Raw genomic sequence first — 22969 nt, 5'->3', positions numbered from 1 at the left:
GCAGTATGGCTTCAACAATTCTATTTTACTTTTCAAGTGCATGGTGCTGTTACTGGTCTAGTATTCTCATTACAGGATTTTAAACAGACACCATTGATCAGCTCTTTCTACTTCTCGACCAGGTGCTTTTAGAATTATTGAACCACATACTCTAAGGGAAAAGCAACCTTTCATAATTCTTTTTCCTTTATGGATATGTGGCTTTTTAAAAAATAATGCTTGTCATTAAATGTATCCTAAGTTAAGCTTCTGTTGCCCTCTGCATTGAGAAAGGAGACTGTACTAGTTTACACATATGGGATAGTTTGCATTGTGTTTTTGTGGGGTCGTCTATTTTGACTGTTGTATGTAGCAGGTCATCTGCTAGTTGCCTTATATATAGTTCATTTCATCTCACAGTAACTACAAATTAGGTGTATTTATCATCTCCCTTTTACCTGTGATGAAATCGAGACACAGAAAAAGTTGAAATAATGTATGCAAGGTATCATTACCAGATGTGGCTGAGCAGGGATTTGAACCCAGGGAAACTGACTCCAAAGACCTTGAACCTAACCACCTCACTTCTTATGAAGACTGCTTACTTGAAAGTTTCTACTTTCAGCAACAACAACAAAAAGTAGTGAATGCAGAACTGTGAATAGCGTGTGAGAGCTGAATGTCATACTTGTCTGAATTTGCTGCTGGGTGGTTTCGTCTTAATATTTCATCCACCAAAGTGTGTATATTTCAGCTGTAATCACTAGAGGTACTTCAAGAGCCTTGGATGACAGACCAAGGTTTTAATGTTGCAGCAAAGATGATATTTGTTCTGTGAGTAGCATGCTGTTGGGATTGACTTGTGCAAAAGAATCTTCAGGAAGACATTAACAGACATTAACAGAAAAGACTCTGCCAAACCCAGTGTCGGCTGATTAGACATCTTGGCCCAGGGCACATTTTTAACCCAGTAGGACTGATAGCACACAGGGCAGTATGCCATATGCTAAGGGTTGTATAGGCAGAAATGTGAAATGATGGGAGAGGTTTGTGGTAAAATACCATAATTTATTAAACCACATAAAGACTACATTCAAATAAAAGCACTGGATGTAATTATAATCTCCGTAGCAAAAATGTGAAAAGATACCAGCTTTTTATACTTTTGAAACCTTTGAAACAACTTAATCTGAAATCTTAACTCAAGGAACTCTAGAGGGAACTAATCTATTTATATACATACATATTTTTTAAAAAGACATCTCAAACCTCAACCATGCTGTTAACCAGAGTGATGATTCATTCATGTTCATACAGTAGCAATGATCCTCAGATTTATAAATGTATATTAGTGGCAGATCCTAATCTGAAGGAAACATGCATTATTTGATTTTCTTTTAGAGTATTCTTTCCTGTACAAGTTATTCACATGCTGTAACCCTCACAGTGCATATGTGTAACATATGTCAGAATTTTCAAAGAAGTATTGGCTTTTGCTGATGAAAGACTTTAAAACATTTCCCTCAAAAACATGTTTAAAACATATTATATATGCAAATAAAAATATGAGCCTGCATACACATACAGACGTTCCTACCCCCAACCCACACTGGCCTTTCAGGAAGTCCCCTTCAACTTGAAAATATAAGACCTATTTATTCTGAGAGCCATGGCTGCTGGGCTGCAGTTATGGGAAAATGAAATTATCCATTTCTTCTTTTAGTGTAGGGTGAAGACAGCTCAATTTAGCATTCACTTCTTTAGAGTTGGAACGTTGACCCTAGTAATAGGTTGGATTCTTAATTTCCAGAACCCAAGGCCTTCAACTAGAGATATGAAACTACCTTCATGGCAGAGCATCCCTGTTACATCCACGTCTCCCTGCCTTCAAAGTTTATCTTCTAAGCTAAGACAAATGGGTGGCAACTTTTTAACTTGATTTAGTGGGAGTAAAAAGAGTCTTTGTGTTTTCCTGTGCTAAAAGTAGCTCATGGTAGAGTTCTAGAAGAAATGAAACCCAAGGAAAAATTACAACAGCTTGTAAGTCCAAAAAGAGAATCAGTGAACTTTAACAGTGACATGAAGTATTTGGATTTGGCCACGTGCTTGTGCAGACAGTAGGCAGGTACATCACTTGAGGGCCTTGGTGAAAGCATGGTAGATAGACAGAAAAGCTCTACGTGATTTCTGGGAAGAGATTATAGCAGCTATGTGGAATGGGCATAATACCTATGGGAGGGAGCAAAGGTAGCTAGCTGCTGCTGACTCTGGCCCTCCCACACTACCCCTCTGATCCTCTGGTCTTCATCTCCCCAAATACTCTCTTAACTCTCCTGTCTTGTTACAATTACTTAATGTCTAAAATGTTACTCTTACTCTGGAAGAAAATAATAATAATAAAAGAAGAGGTATTTTTCCTCTTAATTTCAACCCCATCAAAATTTTTAATGATGAGCCTGCATACAGATAGTATATGTTTTTAATCTGTTTGAAAAACTTGATATTTTTTGGGTTAGTTACATTTTTGTCAGACTGGGAACATGCTATATAGTGAAGGAAAGAGCAGATCAATTGTGTAAAAGCTGAAGTGAGAAGACTGAGTAAATAAGTGGATAGAATTAAGGAGAAACAAGAATATCATATGACAGCATCAAATATTTTGTATTAATTCTCACATCATCAGTATGATTTATAGAAATTTCAAATTTTCTCTCTTATCCTAAACATCATTTATTTTACAACTGTAATAATAATTTTTAAATGCTCTTGATAGTCTGTTATTGCTCATGGCTGATTTCTATCTTGGCAATATTTTTAGAATTTTATCATTCCTTACTCATCTGGATTTGGATTTTTTTTTTTTTAAACCATTTGTTAAAAATGTCCAAGTCAGTGGAATACTGTATACTGGAAAAGGAAATTAATCAAATGAGTTCATTTGTGTAGGAGCATTATGATATATCACTGAGAAATATACCCATGTGATACAGATGAAAGAACACAGGACTTAAAGTCATGGTCAAGTCAGTTGTGCCACATATGTATGTGGCCCTTACCTAGTTTCTCAGCCTCAGTTTCCTCTTCTGCAAATGGGATAAACGATACAAGTTTTGCATTCGTTTCAATATTTCCCAGTAAAATGAGAATGAATATGTATTCATTTTGAAATTTATACAGTGCTACTCAGATATGAATATTATGCACACAAATATAAACAAACACTATTTTAACTGTAATTTTACCATACAAAACTATTAAGCCATGGAACTTTAAGATGTTGATATTTGGGGTATCAATTTTTTTTTTTCATTTTTATCCAACTTTTGATACCATACTGAAGACATTATAACAAAAATGGAACGCCATCCCTTCTACTTGAAAGATTGATATAGGTGTTAAATTGATCTTAAGTGTAATTGTTTAAAGAGATCATTTAGCATGTACTTCATAGTTCACTCAGGAATACATGGAGACATTGAGATCACAGGGTTCTTACCATGTTTAGAGACTAAAGTCCCTTTGATAATCTAAAGAAAACTAAGGATCCTCTCCCAGAAAAATACTTGTATCATATACAGAGAATTTTGCAAGGAATTTCAAAGGTGTTTATATCCATGAATCTTAATAAAAACCACATCCCCACATTAGATTGACATATAGTAAGACTTTTGGTGATAAGGCTTCCTCCCTTTCAGATTTCTGGGGTTTCCAGACTATTATGTTCTTCTATTATAGACTACCGTGGAAGTTGTTTTCCTGTCCAGCTGAGTCTCTACCCATTGCTTGCTTTAGCTGTATTCCATCTAAGGTCTGTCTCTTATTAAACAATTTTGATTCTTGTGTTCAGTCTACCTCTACTACTGCCATTCTCCACACTTTTCATCAGTGCTCATAACCGTGGTAGGAGTACAGGAGCGAAGAGAGGCTATGAACCAAACAGTCAGATATTTGAAATTCTTTGTTACTAGGTTCATTTGTAAACAGCTGTTCATTGAGATCCTCTGTAATATGACCATCCCTCATCTCTACTAATATAATGTAATAGTGATTTTTAAGCTGCAAAGGACTATAACAGTGTAAAGGAGTATCTTGCTGGTTTATAAGGTGATTTGATGTGATATGAAGTTGCACATCATGACATCTGTTTTATGAAATATCATCCAGATGGACAAACAGACAAAAGTTTTTTTTGTTTGTTTGTTTTTTTATCTCTGAGAGTTCATCCAACAATTGAATATTTTTTCAAGTTTGTAGAATTTCGATCCCCAGATTTTCTGCTTTTGCACTAAATCCTCAGCTTACTCAACACTTAATTTTATATCATTTCACAAACGACCTTCAGTATTTAGTATCTTCAGACACCGCTGCCTTAAATAAGCCAACATATGTTAACAACAACCATAACATAATCCAGGGCAAATATTTTTAAATGCAGATATATCCTTAGACTACTAGAAGAGCATGTTTTTATTTTATAACTTCAGCAACAATTGCTCTAGATCTCTAAAAGTGTTCCTGTTTAGAAAATGAGAGTAAGGACATATAAGTTCTTCATGAGCCAGATGGAGTCACTATTGTGGAATTTTGCTTTTTATTACTAATGTTTTAAATTTTTATATATTCTAGGGCCAACATGATCCAATGAGAATCTATTTTTAAAATAAAATCTAGAAGGAGGTAGTAAACTATTTAATAATGAATGTGAAGTATTGAATTAGAGTATTATTTTATGCTTTTAAAAATATTGTTATTGCAAGGTGAATTTTTGCAGTAATATTATAATGTTGATAACCAAGATTGATTTTAAGATTTTCACATTATATAAGCAGAAAACACAATGCACAAAGATTTCAAGTGCAGAAATGCTGCTGAGGCAGCATTAACAGTGAATTAGATTTCCATTAGGTAGTGTTCAGTGAGAGGGGATGTGTATATTCAGGCTTTAAAGAAATTTAACAGAGACAGACATTTTAAATTCAGAATGCCAACAGGCATAATTTGGTATCATAAGCATGGCTTGCAGTGTTCTCTATATGAGCCATTCAGAATTCTCCCTTTTTTAAATGTAGTAATATATTTTTGACATATAATTCATAGAAATTAACAGCAAATGATAGAGAAATTGCTCTGTTTTAGAGAGAGAAAAGACATTTGATGTAAGAAAATAGAGCATGGCTATGAAATTCAAGACTACTACTTACTGTATTTTAACTATAATTTTTTATTAAGCTTTCTTATATTTGTTGTGTCAAATTGAGGTCATTAGTGTTAGTAGATTAAAACCTTTTATGATCTTTTAATCTAGAACTATTAGTTTTCAGTTTCTTTATCTTGTAGATCACTGATGAATTCATCAGTTTCTTCAAGTCAAGTGGCTCTTTTTCTAATTTCAGAACCATTTAATTTTCTAGAAATAAAATTCTATAGAAAGAAGTTAAAGTGAATAATTTGTCGACATAAAGAAATACATTAGATATCAAAACTATATTGCTAAGACTTTGAAGAGAAAGATTTTTGTGGGCATTTAAAACACCAAGGAGTTACAAGGCCATGATGAAGAGCAGGCTAGTTAAATCAGAGATGTCAAAGCAAGATAGCTTTCTTTACTTAGGTGCCATCTACTTACTAAAAGTTAATAGAAGTTAGTCTTAAGTAGCTAACAGTGAACTCTGGGCACTAACTTCCCTAAAGCACTGAAATAGGAAGTGGTAGAAGAAACTTGTAAAAGAAACCCTCAGGGATTCCTCTTTTTTTCCCCTGGGATCCCTTTAATCCTTGATTTGTCAAACCACATGGAAAATAATAGAGCTGCATAGTTCTAAGCTTTAAGTGGTATTATCTTTTTAAAAGAAAATATTAGGTCTCCTCACATCTCTGGATAAAAATAGGGCATGTGTTCAGTGTAGAAAAGAGTAACTTTGAACAAGAGATGTATATTGCTTTTTCATTTTTAATATATTATTATCTATGACTAAGCAGGCTGCACCCAGTAGGAAAATATTATAGCCAATATTTTATTTTCTTTTTTTTAAAACAGATGATTCAACGAGAAGCAGATGTAAAAAGTAAGGTAACTGCTGTGGCGTTGACAGACTCTGTTCACAATGTGTGGCATCAAGAAGCTGGCAAAACGATTCGAGAATGGATGAGAGAGGTGAGACGGGATTTTTTCAATGCTGAGATGAATGAACGTGAGCCTTTATATCTTGAGCCCCCACCAACTTATATTACCTCCCACCCTCAAACTTCCTTTCTACAGGCAGAACATTTAGAGAGAATAGAAGAAAACTAGACATATTCGAAATAATAGAAAACCCTTCTGAAGAACAAATACTTCTTTGAAAGCCCTCTTTCTTTTTTTTTCTTTTTTTTTTTTTTTGGCTTTCTATAGAATATTACGTATGCATACAGTATACATTAGGAACTATGGCTGAAGAAGGTCATGATCAGTTAGGAGATTGTTATTCCCTGATATTTAATTTTTCTGCCAGCATTGGTCCTGCTTAATTACAAGAAAAGCTTACTGTGCACAGGGTCTCATCCTTTCTTAAAAGGTGATCTGTGTGTGCTATTCTCAAGTGGATTGGCTCACTACTGCCAGTAGGGGGAGAAATAAAAAGCTGATATAGTGTTATTGCCAGACCCTTGACCTAGGAGAAACTTGGGTGCTGGTCATAGTCTAGCCTCAGGCTAAGAAAGCTTCTTTTGACACTTTTTAAGAGCTAGTGAACCTGAAAACTAACAAGGACTCATTGAACACGCTCCCATTTAAAAAAACAAACAAACAAACAAACTTTCAACCCATTCTTTCTTTTATTCCTATTACAGATATACAACTGAAATTTTTATTTATATTTACCCTTGTGATATTATAAGCAATTGACATCAGCCACGTCATGCTATAACAATTGTTTAGTCAAATCATATACTTATATGACTGAGCTGGTTGACCTTCCTGATTTTCTCCCAGTTTTTATTAATGGAATATCCAGGCTGACCTCTCATCATAGGTGTGGTGGGTAACTTCTACCAGCCCTCATGGTGCACTGTAAGGACCAGAGAGCTAACATTTGAAGGACTAGGCTATATAATACCATAGTGGTGTTATCATAATACCCCCAATCTGTTTTTGCTGTTGTTATTCTCCATTAGAAAAAGTACTTTCATCATGCAAAAGTCCAAAATAGTTTTGTTTCATTCCTCATAATGCTGTAAACATATAGAGGTGGATTTTTAACCTATTCTAACACCCAGGTATTTTCTGACCACATTACTTTTCATATTTCTTCTTTAAAATATATCTATATCCTTAATTGTCTTTTCAAAGGACCTAAACTTTTTCAAGAGAAATTTTGTGTTTTCCATGCCTATACTTTTTTTATGCTATTTATCTGTCCAAATGGATACGAGACAGCTCCCAGCATTATATAAGTAGTAAGATTAATAAATGAGATGTTAGTACCTTTTTTCCCCCACACAATAACCAATATGGAATTTAGTACTTGTCTCAAACTAGAAACATCCCTATTCATAATTTTTTAAGTGGGAATTTTGTGTGTCTCATTCCAGGTAACAAATATTTAAAAAATTATTTAGGTTTACTATTAAAAATATTTCTAACTGAAACTGGATTAATTGTTCCCTTCAAAAATCAGAATATATTCTGTGCATTTTTTCATCTGACTGAAATAGGTAGTAGTTGAATTCATCTTACTGTAATCAGAGCTTTCATTTTTTTCTTTGCTAGCATAGCTTTTATAAAAAATTTTTAATTTTATAAAAAAATATAATGACCTAGCTCTTGAATAGTTCTTTCAACTCCCTCTATTATGCCTTAGGCATGAAGCAGCATGAAGAGTTTTGTATTATGATATGCCAAAATTCAAACCCCAGCTCAGTCACCTTACCTAGCTGTATAGTTTTGGGCAAGTTATTTAATCTCTTTGAGATTCAATGTTCTTATCTATAAAATACAATACCTACCTTGCAAACATGGTTGGGAAATAACATATATAAAGAAATAGCACAGCTGTTGGCACTTTGAAGTTTAGTAAATCATAACTATTTTTGTTGTTAGAGTCTCACCCCTAAATAATATAAAATACATGAACTGTATTTTCCTTTCGTTTTATGAATGATTTTCATATTCAAAATATCTTACAAAAAGGAAGTAATTCAAAAAAGGAGTTAGGCGGACTGAGTTTTGATAATGATTCTGGCTTCATCACTCATTAAGTAAATCAGTAATTAAAGACCTAGCCTGTACCAGGTACCCTGCTAAGACTAATATTCTTGAGAAAGCCACTCCATCTTTTTCTGGACCTGTTTCATAATTGTGATTTACTAGATAGTAATTCCTGTTTCATCTACTTCATGAGCTATTGTGAGAATCAAAGGTGGTAATCAAGAAGAAAACCCCTTGAAAAGCAAATGGTACTATATAAAGAAATGAGCTATATTATTATAGAAAACACTATAATATCCCAGAGATAAAAATTATTAGATCATATGTGATGGAGCTTTGAAATAATCCCTGCTCAGAGCTCTTTCCTAAAACAAGAACAAAAAGGGAAACTAGCCAGATATTCTTTTAAGAACTTTCCTAAATGTGTCTTTTAGAGAGTTTATGTGGCTTGATATGATAAAGTTATTGATAATAAGTATTTGTTTACTATAAAAGGCTGATTTTTTTAATCCTATCAGTATACAGAAAGAATGTAAAGTACTGTATTTTTATATTACTTGTATAATTGTAAAATAATAATTTCTTTTAAACAAGGAAGGTCATAGAGGGCTACTTTAGGCAATTACTCCAAGTGAAATCTACTCCCAGCCAAAAGACCAAGCATATACACTAAGCCAGCCTCGTGAGGAGAGGTGAAAAGTAACCAAAGGCAGCTCCCAAGAGGCATTTCTCACCTCAGGGTCCAGAACTGTAAAGGCTGAGTGGGCGAGGATGAACCTGGAGGACATTTTGCCACGTGAAATAAACCAGACACAGAAAGGAAAATACTCTATGATCTCACTTATATGTGGAATCTAAAAAAGTCTAACACATAGAAGCAGAGAGCAGGATGGTAGCTACCAGTCGCAGGGAGGTGAGGGAAATGGGGAGGTATTGGTCAAAGAACACAAAGTTGCAGTCATGTAGGATGCATAAGTCTAGAAACCTGATGGTCTAGCATGATGATTATACTTAGTAATACTGAATTAAACCCTAGAAATTTTCTAAGAATAGATCCCAGTTTTTCTCACCACACTGAAAAAATGGTATCTCTGTGAGAAGACATATTAATTAACTTGACTGTAGTAATTATTTGACTATATATATATGTATATTGCATCTTCATGTTGTATAGCTTAAATGTATAGTTTTTATATTAAAAAAAGAAAAGGCTGACAGGGCAAATGTCATTTCCTGACATACTCCTAGCTTCTGAAAGTTTCCAGCCAAACTAGATGTATGGTTCTACTTAACAGCCAGGAACCATTACCTATCACCATCATGCTCTGTATCAGCCCTACAAACTCAACCTGATGAATCATAATTGTTCTTGTCTGAGGATACAACGCCTGCCATATTAAAGATCAATGTCTAAGACATTGTTGGTTTACAACTTAGACAAATGAAATAAAAATGAATAAAAAACCTAAAACCTAAACTCAACCAGGGCAACAAACATCTCCAAATACTTTGGAGTACCTTGCATAGGAATAACTAAGTTCTAAACTTTTAAAAAATTTTTTATTCATTTCATGTCTACACTGAAATATTGTCAACCCTTGGTTAAAATGTCAAAGAAAATCACTCAGCACTGCGGCCACTAGTCACTTCTAATCTATATTAATAGTTTTCAAGCTTTTGGATTTCACAAAGAAGACAATTTACAGCCACGAAAACGAGTAAGGTCATAATTTCAGAGTAAAAGACCTTTAAATTGAAAACACTTAACTCTAAGAAACACTCACTATAGTGCGTATGTTTTTTGTTTGTTTGTTTATTTTTTGTTTTTCCTTCTTAGACCTGGAGAAACTCTAGTTATGTAATCTATCCCAATCAGGGACTTCTTTAGCTTTCTGCTTGTTGGTTGGGATGAGTCTCAGGCATGGCCCTACTGGTACCTCTAGTCCAGTGTGCCTTGATATCTGCCCAGGCACCTGAGAATAAGATCTCCAGGAACTGGGAACACACTCCAGCACATTTTGAGTTTAGATAGAGCTTTTTTAATAGACTGTCTTTATCACCATCCAGGACACTTTTCTAGTGTTCATCTCAACTAAAAAACTAGGGTGAGCAGCAAATTGGGGCAGTGAAAAGAGGGATAGAATAAGCATTAGAACAGTGAAAAGGGATTAGTTTCTAAACTATAGAAACACATCTTAGAATAGAGAGTTACATTTGATAAGATGGAATTTCAGATAATTCTACTTAATATAGCATGACTGTATATCTTTCTCATATTTCTTTCTTTACTTATATTTCCCAATATGTTTATATGATTTTATTTCATTATAGTCTATGACACGCCAAACACATTTTTAGCTTGTTTTACCCTTTTTTCTATATATTTTTTCCCAGGGGAGTAAAAATGTCACACATGCACACATGCACATGTATACACTCATCAAACTTATATTACCAAACTTTTACAACCCTACACAGGTACTTTGTCATCCCAGAGAACTTTTGGACATATCCACTTTAACTATAGGGTGTTTATTTTCTGTCCTATTTTTATTAGAGATCAAAGCCTAAACATGTGACTAGATAAAAACTGAAATTTCAGAATCATAAGATGTTGACTTATATTTTGCTTTAAATATTTAAAGGTGACCTGGATAAAATCCATTTTGTTCAGCTTTCTAAAGTCAATGATAACGAGTTAGAAACGATTAATCATCAGCACATTGTAATGTACCATCACTCTTATTAATACTAGAAATATCCTATAAGACATATTTTTACATATGTGAAGTGTAGGTGAGCAGTATTAAGACTGACATATCACTAGGGTAATAGCTGACTTTCATCAGATTTGGACGTACTACTAGGATGAATAATAATTAAAATATATACCTAATCGCTGCCTGTCTGTCGGTAGTGCTAATTGCTGTCATTGAAAAGACTGAATTGTTTAAGAAAGAGAGAGAGAAAGAGAAAGTCATTCTTCATTGAAGCTATCTCCCTGTATCATTGGGAGCCTATTTTTAGTACCTATAGAAGTCATGATTTTTTAATTTATTAGGGGCTGTGATGAATGATGAAACAAATCATCCATTTACATATCTTGACACTGCTTTGGAGAATACTTATTTCTTACAAGCAAGTGTCACATTGTATATAAAAGCTGGCTAATTGTGCGCTAATCTTCTGCATTATCTAGAACTCTCTGATGTAGTATTCTATCAGTAGTAATATTAATTTTACTTATTGCAAATGTATGAAATATCTTCTAAAACCCTATTTCTTTTATGATTTTTGCTCTCTCACATTGTATAATTTTGCATTCAGCTGCTAATTAAGATTAGGAATGCAAGTTAAGAATACGTATCCACTTTAAACCATCAAGCTTTTATAATACATGAAAATACTAATATTTTATCCATTTTAAATGTAAAAGGAGAGAAAGCATTTAAGAACATTACTAGATGTTGTGTTTGTTTTCATGGTTTTTTTCCACACAGTTCAATAGTTTCATTGATCTACTGTTTCTTACAAAAATCTGCCATGCTTTGTGAACTTCACTTTCTAATCTCATACAGCAACCCTTCCTTTATGTTATTCCTGCTCTCCCTGGTCCCAGAACAGTAGGGTTGCCTTGACAAATCTATTCAAAAGCCATTCCTCGGCCTTTATTGGTGGGGACTGGGGCCTTTGAAATTCTCTCCTCACTGCAACACAGCTGACATCTTCTTCCAGACAGAATGAATTAAGGAAACACAATAAGACACTTGATCTACCAGTCAAGGATCTTTCCACAGTGAAGACGGATTCCATGGTGCACAACCAGGGCAGCAAGCATCTAAAAATACACAATACATGGTTGTTTACCAGAATAGCAATCAGCGATTTTCTCCAACGTGATTGATAGGATGATTTCTTTTTAAACAAAATCTGTCTAGAAATTCAGTGTGTGTGTATGTATATGTGTGTGTGTGTGTCTGTGTGTGTGTGTCTTTGTGTGTCTTGGAAAATTTTTAAATTCATATATGAGGTTAATTACATTTTTTAAGCCAGACTTCAAATATAGACTTAAAATGTATGGAAGAAATATAGATTATCTTTATTTCATAGTCTGAGTTGTAAATCATCATTATCTTAGAGGTTGATTTTTATTTAATATTGAAGGCTTTGTATCCTCAAACACACAGCTACAATTCATCAGATTGTGAGGTTTTTTTAAACTATTTATTACAGCCTCCATTGAACCAGGCTGAAATAAAAATTAAAAGATAGTATAACTATATAGGCCACATTTTGAGGAGTAATTATAAAATTTATTTCTTCTAATATTACAAAGACAAATAATATAATTTTAAAACATAGCTGTTTCTTTACATGCTCAAAATAATATCTGTTTTCATCTAAAAGTTAAAAACTGACACATTTTTCAATTTCCTTTAATTATAATCCTAGCCTTCTCTTAGAAATATGTTGCATCATATTCACAGAAAGTCATGTCTTCTTAATATCAGCACAGGTGATTTGCTAAATTGTAGAAGATAAACTTTTTTCTTTCCACAGGCTTGTCGGTCATGAGTAATTATTAACTGTTTACATAAGAAAATGGTCTCCAGTATATGGAAAATAAATTGAATATACTTCTAATGGTATATAATATAGGATAAATTATTCTCTACAGCCTAAAACGTTGGTCTCCGCTTAAATTATGTTTCAATAGAAAATTCTCTCTGTTGCATTGCAGAACTGTTGTAATTGGGTCTCTAGCTCAGAACCGTTAGACACATCAGTGGAGTCCATGCTGCCTGACTGTCCCCGAGTCTCAGCAGGTATGTGTTGGTTGAGAGATGTACGAGTTTTTTTTTTTTTAAGGTGAAAAAATATGATTATGAAATATGTCATTCTATTTTGCGAATTAAGCCTGTTGTCCTGCTTTGAATCTTGAATGAATTATCGGTAACATACGACATGAATCTGATCTACTACCAGAAGTTTGTTAAGTAGCTGAAAATGCTTACCAAAAAAGACGAGTAGGTGAAACAATGTGAGAGTAATGTACACATTTGCTATTGAAGCTTAGGGAGACAAGATGTACATTAAAAGAAAGAATTTCATTATAAGACAAGGACTAGATAGCCATATAAGATCTCAGAGTATTTGTCTCTGACTGAATACCAACTCAGTGTTAGAACAGGCAGTAAAGTCTGTGAGTTCAGAAAAAAAGAGATTACTGTGGCCTAGAGTCTTTAGAAAAATTTTTCTTGCAAAAACTTTTGGCTGGACTTCGTATGTTAAGGTTTGGAGTGTGGGAAGACCTGCAAGATGGTATTCTAGGCAAACGGAACAGAGCAGTGTAAGGGGTCAGGACCTGGATGGATCAGAAGGCATCCACTGGCCTGCTGGTTCAAAGCAGAGGAATGAAGTGGTAAACATCTCACACGGGCACCGGACAGTGTAAGGATGGCGCTGATTTCCATCCCATAGGTGTTGTACTTTTGTCTCTATTCCCTAGGTAAGAGGAGAGGGTAACATTTTTCATTGCTTTCTAGTTTTTGTTTTCATAATTCCCACCCAATTTTGATGGTAAACACAACTTGAGCAATGATATCTGATTATAGCTACAGAACAGAAGTAGGCTTGCTTTGGCCATGTATGCCAGAAGATGAGCAGAAGTTTTGAACATAAACTACTCCATATAATACTCAGAGAAGATAGCAAATCACTACATAGAGTTGCAGATGTGTTTATGCATTTGAAGGAAATAATTTGGAGAACAGTTTAAATACTAGGTACAGAACTATTATACCAAATTTCATTTATCATTAATACCTAAACTTGAACCGAGCTTCACTGTCATGAAAGCTAAAATTTTCAGGTCTGTCAGAAAGGTTCAATCGCAGACATAAACCACTAGGAAATATATATGTCATAATATATATACCTATGAATATGTGTGTATGTGTATATGTGTGTACTATACAATTGATTTTCTTTCTTAGCAGTAGTTGTGTTATATAAAGTCACTATGAACAAAGAATTAGTGTATACTGAATCTTTACTAATTTAAATTCTGAGAGATAAAGCTAATTGCTAGTGACACGTTTTACATGAGATGATAAGGGAATAAGAGAGGAGAAGAAAATGAAAGTATTTAGTATATATATATTCATATTGAAATAAGGAAGAAATCCTTATAACTATTACATTCCTCATTTTTGCAACTGGTCATGAAGTTGTAGCTGGTATTTATAACTACCTTCATTCTATAGTCCCTTTGCTCTCAGCAAGCACCTAAATTGATCATGGTTCCTTGCCTGGTGGGATAACCCTTGCCTAGTGGGATGACCCCATACCTTCATTTCTGAAAGGTCCAGCCTGTCTGAGTTAGATTGTTATAGTTTTCTCTTGACATTAGTCATAGGGTGTCCTAGAGGATTTCCTGTGTAGTAGACATACTCCACTCTACCCCTATTGTGTAGTAGCAACTCAATTTTCCCTCAGTAATCAGGATCAGTCACCACAGCCAATAACGAGAAATGCTCTCCATCTTGTTAATTCAGTGATAAAAGGAGCCTAAAGTGGCAAGGTGCAGTCTCAGCTTCATTTGAATGGAATCATTGTTGTTTCACCTGAAAGAAGCATTCCTTCCGATGGAACTAAGACCTTGAAACCAACAGAGCCCAAAGTCATGGGAATGGGAAGCAGCACTTTTGCTAATAGACCGCTGAAGGTAATAAGAAGAAAAGCCAGTCCCATTTCCACCCTTTTGTTCCCAGATCTGAGAGAAATAGGACAGTATATTAAATGCTGATTTAGAGCAAATACTACATCCTGGAAGACAGTGTCTCAGTTCAACAAGGTGTCATGTGGCACCGTAACTGGATCATCAAAGTCATTCCACCATTCTATCAAGCCTGCTGCTTAAGGATAATGGGGAGCATGGTAAGTCCAGTGAATGTTGGCAGACCTTAGGCTCTTTCTTTTCCTCTCACTTGTTCTCTCTGATGGAAGCCAGCTGCCTTGTTGTGAGCTGCTTTGTGGAAAGGCTCATGTGGTAAGGACTGGGTTCTCTGAAGAGCCAATGAGGGCCTGAAGCCTGCTAACAGCCACATGAGTGACCTTGGAAGATCATGTCCCATTTGAGTCTTGAGATGATTACATCACCTTGACTGTAGCCTTGTGAGAGACCTTGAGCCAATTACCCAGCTAAGCCATGTTCAGATTTCTGACCCACAGAAACTGTGAGTGATAAATGAGTATTGTTTTAAGCTGCCAAGTCTTGGGGCGATTTGTTCCACAGCAGTAGATAATTAATACAACAGGCTTAAACTTCAACTCTGGTGGTCGCTCAAGCCTAAGAAGAAGCAACCTTAACTTTTTTTGAGGCTAGAGCCTTACAAGGCTCATTTTTGCTCAGATACTTTAGAATTTAAGAGCAACTCTTTCTAAAAAGGCACTAAAAAGTTCATTGAAGACAATTCATTTCAATACTTACTCCCTACTACCTCACTAGACTTTGCTGTACAATTTATTAGAGATAAGATATTAAGTTTCTTCATCACACTCATTTGATCTTACATTAAGTGTCTCTCTATTCATCTTTTCTCTAACCAAATTTTTCTTAGGACAGAACTTGCTACTCTCTATAACTTTCTATTCCCTGTGAGTTTTTATTCCAACAAATTTAGCTTAAGTCAGGAGATTTTATATACAATCCCCAGCATATTTCTCAAATATTTATTGAGCACATATTATGTTCCAGGCACTGGACATATCAGTTGGCAATAGCTTATCATGATTATCTTCCTTCATCTCCCCAAAAAAGAATGTTTTCCTGGCCCTCTACTAGTGGTTAGGTTCCTCCTTTTTAAACTGGCATCAACATTAGTTTGCATCAGATGAGAAAAGAGTTATAGCTGGCACCTACAGCATTCTCCATACCTACTTATAAAAACTGAACGGATTTTCAGTCAAAAATCAGTGATTCCCTCCCACCCCCAAAATCAGTGATTTCCTTCAAAAGGTCCTTAAAAAATGTTAACAAAGGATCAAAATGGAATTTTAAAGAAGATTAATTTATTAAGTGGGTAAAAGAGAGGAGCAAGAAGCTAGAGACAGGAACTCAGCAGGCTGTGATAATAAAGCAAGTATATGAGGTTGATGGCATGAACTGGAGTGGTGACAATGGGAACAGAGACGATAGGAGAGCTGTAACCAATATGACTCAGGAAACTGCACTCGATGATAGTTTGTACTCAGAGGCTAAGGGCAAAGGAGGAAACAACGTTAAGTTCCAATGAAAAGTAACTAGGATAATGAAAATATTATTACCGGAGGTAAAGGGGAGCTGGAGGAGAATATCAGTTAAGGACAAAAGATGATGAAATTATTTTATGATCTACTTAATTGAAGTGATAGCACGTAGATAACAGGAAATTCAAATGGAAATAACCAAAGGTTGCTGAAGTACCTTCAAAACACCTGAAATTCTCTGATCAATAATCCTGTTATCTATAATTTAGAATGTTACTATTATTTGAAGATTTCAACATGTGTACTGAACTACAAGTTATTGGATATCCAGACTATACATTCGAGTTAGTGAAGTCTTTTTTTTCAGCTTTCAAAATTATAGTTTTTTTATTTGTTATAATATGCTTTTATCTTGTGACTAGAAGTTTCATGGCCATAGCAGTAAAATTAGCTATTAAAATACATACTCATTGGATTCTGTATTTTTTTCCTTTATTACTAAATGTGTTTTCTTCTACACAAAAAAGATCTGTGCCCTTATTCCTTCCCAGCATTCTCTTGTCTTGCTTCTAGATGTAGAAGAAGAGGGTCATTGATAACATTTTTGTACTTAACTGTCAAGCCCATTTCCCTACTAGAACAGAAAGTGGAAAATTAGCAATTTTAGATGAACTTGAATTATAGAAAACCTGCTAAGGTAATCCTAATTTTTCTTCACTTAAGTAATCCAGATTGACTGTTTATACTGACTGAACTTACTGAATATTTGCTAAATAGTCACTTCACTTTATTGCTGAAAATATGTCTTGAGGAAATGACACTGAGGAGTTATATCTCGTCTTTCTTAGTGAATAATCATTTCCTTCTAAAGATAGCAGTGAAAAATCAACAGTAATTACTTCTAGAATGTGGTGTCATTCAGAATGTGTAGACAGGTTAGTTGAGTTGTATAATATGTTTTTAGACACAGCTCAAATTAATCAGATAATTGAAAATTTATACTTTGCCTTGTAAACAGACCTTAAAATTCAAGGCTTATTAGCATATATGATACTGTACCACTTTTTGACTGCATGAACTGCTCAAGAATCGTTGCATTCCTCTTTTCATTCAAAGGGTATATATTCTAATCCTTTAAGTGATATTTTCAGTAACTAAATAGTACTTCTGAGGCAGTTTGTGTTCATTACTGTAAAATTGGCCTTGTAGCTGTTATTCATCAGTTAGCTTTCCTATTCATTGTTCTATGCTACCTTATAATTATTAGTTAATTTAAGGGATAAGTATTCTAAAAGTTGACCACCAGAAATTCTTGTGTTTTCAGTGAATCATTCATTATAATTAGCTAGAATCAGGAACCCTGGGGAAATAACTGATTAAAGAATCATTAAAAATAACCTATCTATCTAAATATATGTTTACGTAGGTCACCAATATTTGCCCTGATTATATATACTTAATCAGGTCCAGTGTTATTCTGTGATTTTGACTCAGTTTTCCAGTAATCACAGTGAATATAAGTAGTCTCACTCCAGAAATCTCACTTTAAAAAAAAAATTAAAAATAGCCACCATGTTTTTTACAGCTTTCTGAACCAATTTGTGAAAATCCTTCGAAGAATTTGGCAGTAAAGGTGGCAATCTCCTTTTACTGAGCTAACTCTTCCCTTTAAATATAAAAAATTGTAAGACTAATTATTTTTGGAATGCTTTTGAATAAATAACCAAATAATACGAAGTTGTATTTGTACTTGAAAATTATAATTTATGAGTTAATTTGGAAGAGCTATTACTTTTCCTGTCCCCAGAGCAGAATCTCATGGCTCTTGATGCTGTGTCTCTAACTGTTGGAAAAGTAAGTCGAGGACCACTGAAACTTTCCTCCTTTTTACCATAAGTATTGACTTCTCTTCCCATGGCTGTCTGTACTTCACTTGTCCTCTATTTCTTCTTCCCTCTGTCAGCTCTGGATCACTGCTCTCGATGGCTCTCTCTGGGTCTGTGTATTGCCCTCTCACTCTCTCTTTCATCTGATTGAGTCTCTCTATATGACTCTTTTCTTACAGTTTTTGTCTACTGTGTCTCCCTGACTTCAGTCAGTCTCCCCACCTAGAGACTATTTGTCCTGCAATCTACGGAATCACATCTCCCCCAGCCCACAGTCTTTGCCTACACCTGCCTGACCTGTGTAGTTTGCCTGGGTCCACTGACCTCTACTTCTCTTTGACTACATGATATGTGCCTCCCTCGAGCCACAGGTCTCTGCTCTTTACCCACACATTCCCTCTCTGCGCCCATCTACACCCTCCCTGCCTGCTCTGTCTGTCTTGTCACTGACAGACATCAAGTCACTAGAGATAAATCTGACTTCTGGCAAAAATACCCCAAAACATACCTCCTCAGAGAAATTGCATTGCTTTCTAGAAGCGATTCAAAACATCTAAAATCAATACTTTGGTACTAAAGTGAAAAATCAAAATGAACGTTAGGCACCTTAGAACATCTATTTATAAAATTCCAAGATGTTCTTCGGTGACTATCAACACTTTAAAAGCAGGGGAATATTTCAAAAAAATTTTTGTTTCCTCATATTTCTAAAAATATAGTTTTACTTTAAAAGAAAGTGGTTCTATTTAATGATAAATTTTGAGAGAAAATTTGTTTGATCAGTGACTTCAGTTTTAGTTATTAAAATTGATTTAGTTGATATATGCTGTCCAAATATTCTTTTGAGAGTTGTTACTAGTATGTCTGTCCATATTGTTTGTTCATATCCCTTTCAATCATACATATCTTACCCCAAGTATTCAATATGTTATACCAAATAATCTCATGGCACAATCCTTGACAGAATTCAGATGTATTACATAATTTCATAATTTCCAAAATACTGTAGCAGTAACTTGTTGAAAATTTGGTCAAAGATACATAAACATCATTTTAAGCTTTGTGTGGCAGTGATCTCTATAAATGAGATTTTCATTAAGAAGCTAAATTAAAATTTTCTAATAACCTTCTAAAATCAGTATTGGCTTAGAGATTCTTTTATTTTGGCTAATAATGTTTCAGAAGTTTTTAAAATGCAGTATGAATTATTTCAGATTTTCACTTTAATTTCCTTTTAATAAATTGCCTTTAAAGAAATTTAGAGTCTTCTTTCCATTTTAAATTTATGTGACAAAGTAGCCACACCTTTCCTTCTTAGTTCCCCTAAGGGAATGTGATTAAATTTTTAAAAAGACATTGTTAATTTAAGGCCACAGATACAAGTGATTAAATATAATCAAAATATGTGAAAGCTGTTTGTGGAACAGGATGATATGCAGCTTGAATTCTATAGTAAAAGGTGCAATCTTCCATAACCATTGTAGTTTGGATTTTTGTAGCACTTCTCTTATGAAAGAATAATCCCTCAGTTATTTGGTTTTGCCTTTCTTCAGAAACAGTATCAAGCATATAAAATGAACATAAGGAGCAAAGCTTAATTTTAGAAAATCCAAATTTAATTACTTTTACTAATCAATTAATTTATTTCTTAAGGTTGTTTCCCCTAAAATTTGAACTTAATTCCATGTCTTACCCCAAACTTGAGTTATCCTTTGTGGAACTAAGGAATAAATATTTACAATTAGTTTTTTTGAGGTAAGAAACTAATTGTAAATATTTATTCCTTAGTTCCACAAAGATTTATTGAGCACTTAATATGTACTAGGCAGTAGTCTAGACTGTAAGAATGTAAAAATTGTTAGACATGACTCTTGCCCCTCAAGGAGCTCATGGACTCCTAGAAAAAGGTCTTCTGATTATTACAAAGATTCTTTGTTTCTAATCAGAGGATGATCATTGAAATAGGTAGGGTGGGTAGATAGGATAAGGACTTATGAACTCGTTCAGGACCAAAGAATAATCCTTGGTTCACTGACACCCTCTTTTATTAAATGGTACCCCACTGCTGTGTAAGATAGCACATCTCTGACAGTATTCACCTTCCTTCCATATTCTTGTAAGACCCTGACTTTGTACTGTACATATATGTTCCAAATGAATATGTTACTTTTCATTTCAAATTCTTTAATGGTAGTAAGTCAGCATGTATGAAGAAGAGTTTTGAATTTATCATGACTATGGGAAATTTGTATTCTCCCAAATATGTGGAGAATTAATTATATAATATGGCCAAATGAAGATCCAGAATTACAGTGTCTATAAAATGCAGATAGTATTAGTACCATCTCATTGGGTTATGGTCAAAATTAAGTGAAATAATCCATATAGGTCTGTTAAAATAGAACCTAGCATATCGTTAGGACTCAATAAATATAGGTCATCCTAGCCTCGCATAGTTCTAATAGACACAAATTTCAGATACCATAGTTTAGTTAAATAATACCAATTCTCCAAAAACAAGGTTCAAATTTCAGTTACCACAATAAATTAACTAAGTAATTGCATTATATACAAATCCCTATGTGAATAACATACACATTATGAACAGTGGCCAATCATATCACTTCTTTCAAAATCTGTCATTGACTCATCACTGATACTCATTTCATACATGGATAGCACTATCTTCTATTTTATAAAAATGGATGATCAAAAGAGAAACTTGGCCAACAAAAATGAAAGTACAGAAAGAAATGAAATGCTGTAAGTGAAATTGGAATGTGTGACGAAAAAGATGAAGACGTCTCAGAGGAAATGACGCTAGCAAAAAAACATCAGATGAACTCAGATATTTCACCACGTTGAAAATGTGAAGGATAAAATGTTGGCAGCTGATCCAAACTTAGGAATATGACATTTGCCAAGGAGTAGAAATGATTTGCTTGAACCATATTATAAGTTATATGACAAGAAGAAGAAGGCAAGCACTGTTCAAACTACTCATAATTTTTTTACAAAGAAATAAAACATCTTAATTCTGTTTTTCTAATGTTTTAAATTGCAACGTGCTATTTTTTTGTTCATTTATTTTGTTCTCTAGATTTCACATGTAAGTGAGATATGCAGTATTTGTAACAGACTCATAGATACAGAGAACAAACTAATGATTACCAGATGGGAGGGGAGGTTGAGGGGCTGGGTGAAAAAGGTAAAGAGATTAAGAAGTAGAAATTGGCAGTTACAAAATAGTCATAGGGATGTAAAATACCACATAGGCAATATAGTTGATATATTGTAGTAAGTGTGTATAGTTCCAGGTCTCAGTACTAGATTTTTCAAGGAGATCATTTCATAAGTTACATAAATGTCTAACTATCATGCTGTACTCCTAAAACTAATATAAAATAATATTGAATGTTAACTAGAATTGAAAAATAAAATTTTAAAAATTGCAATGTACTAAATACAATTAGTTTTACTCTTTTTTTTTCACTTCCCTATTCATTTTTAGCTGATGGTAACAGGATTTTGAATGTTTCAACAACAACAACAAAATTTAAACATCACAGAACAACCATAGTTTTTCCCATTGGTTATTATTATCACTTTACATGGTTTCAGCTTGTATGGTCATTTTTATAGTCTCACACTACCATGCAAAGCAAATGCACAGTAGTTATTTTATCCAACTGGTCAAGTACTATATATAGTTTTAGAGAAATTGTTTATTGCTTTTCAATATTTGAGGAAAACTTTTGTCATTTCTCTCTTGCTTCTGTCTTTGTATTTTCTAGATTATCTAAGTCCTAATTCTAGTCATGTCTTGTCAGAAGGGTAATCTTAGAGCCTCCCACCTAATGTATCTTCTACAGAAGATGTATTTTCTCTTCTTCAATTTTTCTGTTCTTCAATATGCCACCTTATTTCTTCATTCTTCTAAATCTACTGAAATTCCACACTGATTCTTTTTCTTTCATTCTTCTTCCTGCTAATGTCTTATTCTTTTCTACTCTCCATTAAAAAACTGAACGCCTATCAGTTTTTTAATACATTGTCTTCCTTTCAAAATGACACCTGTCCTGGAATATATCCTTATGAGAAACTTCTTTAAATTCATTGGGTTCTTTCTTATGATTCATCTACATTTCTGTCAATCATAAAAGACAAATACCTTCCTTAAGTTTAAATTATTACAACAAATTCTGTGTAAGCAAAATGTCAAATTTTAGTGGGAAGTTGAGCAAGTTAACACTTTCCAATAATACCATGATAGGCAACAAAATAAAAATAAATGCTGTGCATTTTCATTATATACCGTTTTGTACTTCTTGAGCCATGTGACTGTATAGTTGAATATTCAAAAATGAGTGAGTAAAATTTACGTTAAATAAATGATAACTGAAATCTTGCTTTCAATTTTCCATTCACAGCTAGTTTAATATAATTGCTTCCTAGAGTTCTGAGGCTTTCAGAAGATGAAACCTCATCTGTGTGATGTTATCTGTACATACATAGAATGAAGAGCAGGCTATTGGGAGCTACAGTGGCCTCTTGCAAATAAATGTGGATTTGGCATAAGTCTTGCTCAAAAGAGAGGCTGATGGCCTGTTTGGATCTCTTTTAAGACCCTCAGAATCATAGCGAGGTAACTTTGAAAGAGGAGTCAATT

At 34.0% G+C, this 22969-nt stretch overlaps 1 protein-coding gene across 6 annotated transcripts in view; it reads left to right on the top strand.

The window, feature by feature from the left end:
- Positions 1-22969, top strand: part of ARB2A (ARB2 cotranscriptional regulator A) — a 356272-nt gene that overhangs the window by 209270 nt on the left and 124033 nt on the right. For 5 of the 6 annotated variants that reach the window (XM_039875065.1, XM_039875060.1, XM_039875062.1 and 2 more), the window contains 2 exons: positions 6017-6133; positions 12906-12990. In XM_039875065.1, coding sequence (XP_039730999.1) covers positions 6017-6133; positions 12906-12990 — 202 coding nt within the window. Of the gene's footprint in view, positions 1-6016; positions 6134-12905; positions 12991-14721; positions 19406-22969 lie in introns of those variants that run through there. The other variant, XM_039875064.1, reaches the window with a different exon arrangement.

Source organism: Pteropus medius, unplaced genomic scaffold (assembly GCF_902729225.1).
Source record: "Pteropus medius unplaced genomic scaffold, Ma_sr-lr_union100, whole genome shotgun sequence".
NCBI classification, from domain to species: Eukaryota; Metazoa; Chordata; class Mammalia; order Chiroptera; family Pteropodidae; genus Pteropus; species Pteropus medius.
Note: the sequence above shows the minus strand (reverse complement) of the source record. Positions and strands in the feature narration are given on the sequence as shown.